This window comes from Otolemur garnettii, unplaced genomic scaffold (assembly GCF_000181295.1).
Source record: "Otolemur garnettii isolate 467f Iridium unplaced genomic scaffold, OtoGar3 scaffold00007, whole genome shotgun sequence".
In the NCBI taxonomy this organism is placed as follows: Eukaryota; Metazoa; Chordata; class Mammalia; order Primates; family Galagidae; genus Otolemur; species Otolemur garnettii.
In genome coordinates, this window is record NW_003852402.1 from 7,458,747 (window position 1) to 7,467,056 (window position 8,310).

Here is an 8,310-nt window from a genome sequence, read left to right on the forward strand (position 1 = left end):
TGGCATTACAGCTCACAGCAACCTCCAACTCCTGGGCTCCTTGTTAGTCATGAAAAGAGTCTTCTGCCTCTGCCTCCCAAGTCACTGGGACCACAGGCCCCCGCCACAATGCCTGGCTATTTTTTTGGTTGCAGCCGTCATTGTTGTTTGGCAGGCCCAGGCTGGATTTGAACCCGCCACCTTAGGTGTATGTGGCTGGTACCTTAGCCACTTGAGCCATAGGCGCCGAGCCAAAACTGCTCTATTTCAAACACACCAAAAGACTAGATGCAGAGGACTGAGTGCTTTGACTAGGCTTTACATTTCCTTGTGGAGAAGAAAATTGGTCACATCAGGATAGGACAATCTCTGTAACCTTCTCAACCTCCCCCCATTCCTCCTCCAATTACTTACAAAGATCCATAATGTGGTTCCTGCAGATGGCACAGTTATCAACCACAATATCCCAGGCCCAGAGGGCTACTGCATTCCACTGCAAAGACAAAAAGGGGAAACAATGCATTCTCCATGTAATATAACATACACGCTCTCCTTAGGTTTTCCTCCTGCAGCTGCAGTTATCATCTCTTTGGCCATGGGGACCACCAAACAAAAGTTCTGAGATATTACATTACTCTTAATTATTATATTGGAGGACAATAATAGGCTACATCAGGAGTCCTCAAACTTTTTAAACAGGGGGCTAGTTTAGTGTCCCGCAGACCATTGGAGGGCCAGACTGCAGGCCCGGGACAAGTCAGCTGCTAAGCAGGGCAGGCAGCAGCCACCTGGTGAGCCAGATAAATGTCCTAGGTGGGCTACATGTGGCCCACGAGCCATAGTTTGAGGATGCCTAGGCTACATGTATGCTCTCCCATTCTCCCAAAGGGCGAGTATATGAACACAGAAATTAATGAGCCATCTTTCAGTTTTATTTTTTTTCCTACAGCTTAAAATACTTTAGCCATATCCATGTATGCAAATTAGGAATAACTTTTAAGTGCCTGTTTTAGGTTTAATAAGCACAAACTTGAATAACTGTGCAGGTTTCCCTGGCAGTTGCTGAAGAGCTCAAAATCTGCATAAATAACTATTTGCTTTTCGAGTCAGTTTTGGAAGCAAGAGCGGGGAGGTGCCCTAGACAAAGGATCCAAGAGAGACTTTGCCAGAAGCTCTGGTGCTTTTTTACTGCGTCTGTATTCCTTTCTGTCTAAAATCCTATCTTACCACTGGGGGGGGGGGGAAGGCAGGGAGGTGAAAGCTAAGGAAGAGAACGAATTAAGATGATGATTGGATCACAGAATGGGTAATCGCTGGTAAGCTGGATAACTACCCACTGTCAGTACACAGAACAAGGTCATCACTTGAATCTAACATTACTTCACAACAAATTCTAGAATTCACGAGAATTTTAGTTCTCATCATCAAATAAACTAATGTTCTCAACTCTTATATGCACTTACTCCTATATTCAGTTAAGATAATTCCCATTAGAGTCTTTGAAAAGTGGTGTTCAAGTAATTAAACTCTCTGGCTTCTGCAATTATAAATAATCCTATCTCTCCTTTAATTCACTAATTTGGTGCCACTCTCCATACCTTCATCCCTTTCAAACCTAATTCTCAATGCTTAGTAACTTCTTCAGCACTTTTCACACCACAGATTCAACTTGCAAAAACCCTACTTCTATTATTCTTCAACATGGCTGCTGGCTGTAATTGAGCAGCAGTGGCCACAATGAGCCGCCAAAAGACACTGGGAGGGGGAATATTGTCAGTGTTCAGCTACATGTTCCAGGAATAACAGCCTCCCTATTTCAGAATCTTCATTTTGAAGATTCCATTTTAGTTGGGAACTGACTTCCCTTCCAAACTGTTGGCAAAGAACTAAAAGGCATTTCAAGCAAAAAGACATGTTTTTGCTTTCTCATTCTTTTTTTTTTTTTTAAACTGGTTAACATAGCCTTCATGTAACTGCTTTCTCATTCTTAACCAAGTCATTTGCAGCTAGTACTCAACCCTCTCTAAATGTCACAAGATTTGGGCTCTCATTTTCTTTTTCATAAATTCCACCATGCTCTGGATTTTCTTGGAAGGAGAAGATTCTGGATGTGACAGAGACCACAGGACTGGGGTGGCTGTGTGACAAGCCACTAGACGTCTCGGAAAAGCCAAGCATTACATTCGAGACTCCAGAAGTCGGCAGAGTGAGGGGCAGCCAGAGAAGGGACTAATGGAGGCCTTGATTCAGCAAGGACCAGGGTCCTTCAGAGTCAGAGGACCCCAAGCTTCAGAAGGGGGCGGGGCAAGATTAGCAGCCCGGCTCCTTAGAGGCCTCCAATGCGGTAGGACCTCAGGTTCCCGGCTTTTGCCGTATTGCCCCATCCTCCACCACCGCAGTCCATCCGACTCCCCATTCCAGTCACCCCACCCTGTCCTCCCCCCACCCTCCAACCATTCCAGTGACATCTCAAGCGCTAGTTGCATCCCGCGTATCTCAATAAGCACCTCTGTGATTGGCTCCTCAGCATTACAGCGACACTATCACTACCCTCGAGAGAGGGCCGCCGTCACGCCCATCAACGCTAAGACCTGCCCCCCCAGCTTCCTTTCGTGGTACCCGGTCCCAAGAACGCCTTGAAATGAAGCCCCTTCCTATGCGCCTTGGTCAGACTCGGGCCTGCCAGCCAGGCCTGCTCCTCTCTAGCTTCCCTGAGGAAGACGCTGGCGAGACCCAACCTTTTTTACTTCAAAGCGCTTCTTGCCCGCGCCGCTGTTGGTGCCGCTCGGGGTATCCACATCCATCGCTGCCGCCATTTTGGAAACACACGGTCCGTCGTCTGGCCACTGAGCCTGCGCAGCAGCGCACGCCTCCCTACCCCCCACAGCCTGGCGCCTCCTTCCGCACCCCCACCCTCAGGCGCGCTGGGGCAGGGCGGAGCACGTGACCACGCCTCTTAAAGGCGCTGGCGCAGGTTCCGCCCGCCGGTCCTCGCGCGAGTCAGCAGGGGAGGAGGCAGTGGCCCTAGTGGCTGGGGCGGGGCCGGAGCGACGTGAGTGAGCAGGGTGGAAACATTCCAAAGGGGTCGCTCTCCTTCCTCCCCTGGAAAGCCCCCGGCTGCACTCCCTCAATTGGGGCGGCGGCCGCTTCCTCCGCCTCGGCCCCAGCCCCGGCTTGCCGCGGGTTCCTGTCCCCGCTGTCCGGCCGGCAGGATCTGGCCGCCGCTTCTGGTGCCGGGGGTGGAAGGGGCGAGGGTGGGCGCCCGGCTTCCTGCTGCCGAAACCCGAGACCTCAGACTGGCCTTTCGCACAACCTGAGCTGCTTCCGAGCCGGGCCCGAGGTGCAGTCACCCAGGAAGGCCTGAGGCTAGGGACCCAAGCGCCGTCCGCTTTCCTGACTTCAGCTCAGAAAATGCTCCGGGGAGAGATGAAACCCCCCGAATGTCCTCCTTAAGACAAAACTGAGCAGGCATTCCCTTCACCTGCCCACGGGAAATAGATGGAACAAACAGGCTTAGGAGCTTGGGCAATGCCGTCTCCCGCCCCCAGTAATACCAGTGCGTCCTAGAATGGCCTTTGGTTAAGGTACAAGATTTTAATTTAACATGTTTGAGTGCTCATTATCCACTCCATGACTGGTAATCTGTATAGGGTCCTTCTTAATTTCTGCCCTCTTTCTACTCTTCACGCTATAGTCAAACTGACCCATCTGCAGTCGCGTGTTTCTTGAATTAGTTGTGAGGCATTCTGACATTCTCACTGCTTTCAAAGCACCGGCACTTGATGTCACTTTCCTATTTCTAGCTAGACTAGGCCTGCCTTGTACATCTCTAACCTTGCAGAGGCATGACTCCTCTAGATCACTCTTAGTTCTTTTCTAGGTTTATTTGAAATCTCAAATTTTCTTTTAAAAGATAACTGGAGAATAATGGAGAGAATGTTGTCTCCATTGCAAAACCAAAATTGCGATTTGTTTCCTTGTTAGTCATGAAAAGGAAAAACAAATTCGTGAAAACAGCACCCCGGCTTTAACCACATTTGTAAAGAGAAAAATTGTGAGATAGTTAAGGATTATAGGCACTCTGCAAAGTCTTTCTTACCCTGAGTTGTTTTTTTTTTTTTTTTTTTTTGAGACAGAGCCTCAAGCTGTCGCCCTAGGTAGAATGCGGTAGCATCACAGCTCACAGCAACGTCCAATGCCTAGGCTGAAGGGATCCGTTTGCCAGCCTCCCAAGTAGCTGGGACCACAAGCGCTCACCACAACGCCTGGCTATTTTTGGGTTGTAGTTGTCCTTGTTGTTTGGCAGGCCCAGGCTGGATTCGAACCCGCCAGGTCTGGTGTTTATGGCTGGTGCCTTAGCCACTTGAGCTACAGGTGCTGAGCCTGAGTTTTAATGTCGTTAATTTATTGTGTGCTTACAAGCTCCTAGAGGAATTCTAGAAACCCATAGCAAATTAAATTATTGAGGACATATATCCGTCATTCAACAAATGTATTGAGTATGTACCAGATCCTATTTTAAGAGAGAGAGACATAATGATGAAGGAGACAAACAAACTCCTAATAGGTAAATAAACACAAGTTATCAAATAAATACATCAGGAATCCCCAGTCATGAACACTTGTTATGGAGAAACAAAAGAAGGTAATGAGATTGAGGGGATGAGGAGACAGCCTTCAACTGGGGGATTAGGTAAGGCCCCTGGGAGGAGTGACATTTAGGATGAAAAGCCTAGGTTGAAAAGATAATTCATGGCTTGCTGCCTGTGGCTCAAGTGGCTAAGGCACCAGCCACATACACCTAAGGTGGTGGGTTTGAATCCAGCCCAGGCCTGCTAAACAACAATGATGGCTACAACCAAAAAATACTTACTTTGTTGCCCTCAGTGGAGTCTTGTGGTGTCACAGCTCAGAGAAACTTCAAACTCTTGGGCTCAAGCTATTCTCTTGCCTCAGCCTCCGGAGAAGCTGGAACAACCCCAACAATAGCTGGCTATTTTTAGACATGGAGATCTTGCTCTGGTTCAAGTTGGTCTTCCACCTGGGAGTTCAGGTAATCCACCTGCCTTGGCCTCCCAGAGTGCTAGGACTATAGGCATGAGCCACCGCGCCTAGCTCAATCTGCCTTCAGTCCTCTTCTTCCTCTTGTCCACATGCTAATATGGTTTTCTTTTAAAATTTTTACTGTAGTAAAATATACATAACATTTCCAAATCGTAGCCAATTTCCAGTGCATAGTTCAGTGTCATTTAAGTACATTTGTATAGTTGTGCCACCATCTCCATCTGTCTCCAGATCTCTTTTCATCGGACTCTACTAACCTCAAGGATGTGAGTTGCCTGAACCACGCTTTTTTGTTGTCAGAAGAGAACATTCTACTCCCTATTTTTTTCTTTTCTGAGACGGAGTCTCAAGCTGTTACCATGGGTAGAGTGCGATGGCATCACAGCTCACAGCAACCTCTAACTCTTGGGTTTAAGCAATTCTCTTGCCTAGGCCTCCCGAGTAGCTGGAACTACAGGGACCCACCACAGCGCCCAGCTATTTTGTGGTTGTATTTGTCATTGTTGTTTGGCAGGCCTGGTCTGGATTCGAACCCCCCAGCTCTGGTGTATGTGGCTGGCGTCTTAGCCACTTGAGCTACAGGCACCGAGCCTATGCCTCAGGTTTTAAAGATGGTTCCTAATAGGAAGAGAAGGCTAACTTACAATTCCTTTTATGGCTCACTGACAAAGTTCAAATATTCACAATTTTACAAATTAGTCCTACTTCCCCACAAAAGTCCATCCTTCATAAAATGCTCATGCTATAGCCTCCAGTTACAGGGGCTATCTGGTGACATATGGGTCCATTTAACCTTCCTTCAGGTTTTCCCAGTTTACAACACACAAAATCGTCTCAAGTTTGCTGTCATGGTTTTGTGACAGTAGTTAATGAACCCTTTGTAAAATATTTTATACAAGAAAATGTTCTCATGTTCAAACCTGTAAACTCTAGATCCGAAAATAACACACACCATATACATCTGTATTGGTTTATAGTTTATTTTAAAATGCCAGTAACAAAGGCTTTTCCCTTGTTGGGGAATAATGTATCTATTTTCAGTGAATAGTAATACCTTAAAAAGTAACAGCATTTTGTCCAAATTGAACTTATACGATTGCACAAAAGTCATTAAGCATTAAGAAATGCTACCAAACACTAGTTTCCTCAGGCCCTCATGGAGCATATCCCAAGATGATTCCAGTGGGGACCTCTGATCTGAACAATACTGATGCTCTAATGCAGTGACACATAGGCAGAGACAACCAGGAGAACCCACGTGGTTTGTAACAAAGGAATTCTGCTCTGCAGTTAGGGTTTATCAGTGCATCCATTTTCTCCTTACTCTAGGAGCATTAAAAACACCTTGGCTTATAAGATGCACAGGCTTAACCATTATCCTACTAGCTTAAGTTATGAGCTTCGGTCTTGCTTCAGGAAAATTAACATTTTAAAAAGCGAGCCATACCCTAAAAACCTCTTCTTAAGCAGGGTTCTTTATACTGCCACCATCTGTGGATTTTATGTATCTTTTTTTTTGTCAAGACAGAGTTCCACCCTGTGCCCTGAGCAGAGGGCAGTGGCGTCGGAGCTCACTGCAACCTCAGACTCCGGCTGAGGGCATCCTGCTGCCTCAGCCTCGGAAGCTGCTGGGATTACAGGCGCTCACCACGGCGCCCAGCTGGGTTTTTCCATTTTTTTAATGAGTCAGGGTCTCACTTTCGCTCAGACGAGTCTCGAACTCCTGAGCTCCAGCAATCCTCCCTCCTCAGCCTCCCATAGTGCTGGGATTACAGGCGTGAGCCACCGCGCCCGGCGATTTTATGTATTTTGTAATGCATACACAAACAGGTTACATTATTATCTATCACATATACCAGTTGGGGAATGGGGCATAGTTTCTAACTCAAATTCTGTTTGGGGGCAGCAACATGGCTACAAAGGATGCTCAGGTCACAGCTGGACTGGTGCAATGGCTCACTCTGCTTTACTTGTAACCTCTGACATGGGCACAGCAGAGGGAGAGGCAGCACTCACCCTTCATGTATGCAGTCTTCATAGTATTACCAAAAGGGAGGGAGGGGTAAGGCATAGATATTGTGGAAAATATAACAAAGCTGAATTTTTCTATTTTAGAGAGTTAGTATATTTTTACCTGGAGATTTAACTGGTTTTATCTCAATTAAGATATAACTTCTATGGTTGAGGGTTTCTCCTATCTTACCTTACAAAAATGAGAGAAAAAAAACCACAAAGTTTCGAAAGATGCATAGAGAGTGGCGCCTGTTGCTAAGCTGGTAGGGCACTGGCCCCATATACTGAGGGTGGCAGGTTCAAACCTGGTCCTAGCCAAACTGCAACAAAAAAATAGCCAGGGGTTTGGCAGGCACCTATAGTCCCAGTTAATTGGGAGGCTGAGGCAAGAGAATTGCCTAAGCCCAAGTGCTGGAGGTTGCTGTGAACTGTGATGCCACAGCATTCTACCGAGGGTGATAAAGTGAGACTCTGTCTCTAAAAAGATGCATATAGAATACTTTAAGTTACCATTAGAAGTACTTTCCTAGCTTGGATACTATGATTATGAGAAGAGGAGAGCTCTTACTTCAGTATTTCTACTGTTGTGTTTAAAATAAAAAACACAGCTCCAGCTTCCTGAATATGGGAAAAAAATAGTAATTCCTGAAATAAAAGTATGTGACATTGGCTATCTAGATATGCTTTCTTCATTTAGATAGGATTGTTAATGATCCAAACCTATCTTCAGGTCAGGGAGGAAATTCCAGTGGGAAAATTTGAATAATTTTTTTTCTTTTTTTTTTTTTTTGAGGCAGAGTCTCACTATGTTGCTCTCAGTAGAGTGCTACTGTGTCATAGCTCACAGCAATCTCAAACTCTGGGGCTTAAGTGATTCTCTTGCCTCAGCCTCCCAAGTAGCTGGGACTACAGGTGCCGCCACAATGTGTAGATATTTCACAATCATATCACATTTTCCCAATTATATCACAATGCTCAGTGTGAAACTCTACAAAAAAAATATAATAATAAAGATAAAAACTTCTATGTATCATAGAAGCTCCTGAATTAACCATCTGCACTAATCTAGCCCTGCTCACCTTGCAAACAGAGTTGTATAACTGCATCCCATGCTGTGTTTAGAGAAATATGCCGCTTTACCATTGCCCTTCCAGTGCTAACACAGAAAGACAGGATTATAGAATGTTTACATGTACTCAACGGATTCCATATATATATATATATATATATATATGTATTTTTTTTTTTTTTTTT

General features: G+C 45.8%; 2 protein-coding genes across 2 annotated transcripts in view; both read right to left on the reverse strand.

Moving 5' to 3' along the window:
* RBX1 (ring-box 1) overlaps positions 1 to 2,841 on the reverse strand; it is an 18,128-nt gene extending 15,287 nt beyond the window's left edge. The window contains exons 1-2 of the mRNA XM_003783169.2: positions 2,718 to 2,841; positions 394 to 472 (exon numbers count right to left, since the gene is read on the reverse strand). Of these exons, the coding sequence (XP_003783217.1) occupies positions 394 to 472; positions 2,718 to 2,795 (157 nt within the window). The 5' untranslated portion in view covers positions 2,796 to 2,841. The remainder of the gene's footprint in view (positions 1 to 393; positions 473 to 2,717) is intronic.
* A 162-nt stretch (positions 2,842 to 3,003) lies between these two features.
* The window catches only part of XPNPEP3 (X-prolyl aminopeptidase 3), a 55,353-nt gene continuing 50,046 nt past the window's right edge, over positions 3,004 to 8,310 (reverse strand). The window contains exon 9 of the mRNA XM_012814122.2: positions 3,004 to 3,206. Within this exon, the coding sequence (XP_012669576.1) occupies positions 3,004 to 3,206 (203 nt within the window). The remainder of the gene's footprint in view (positions 3,207 to 8,310) is intronic.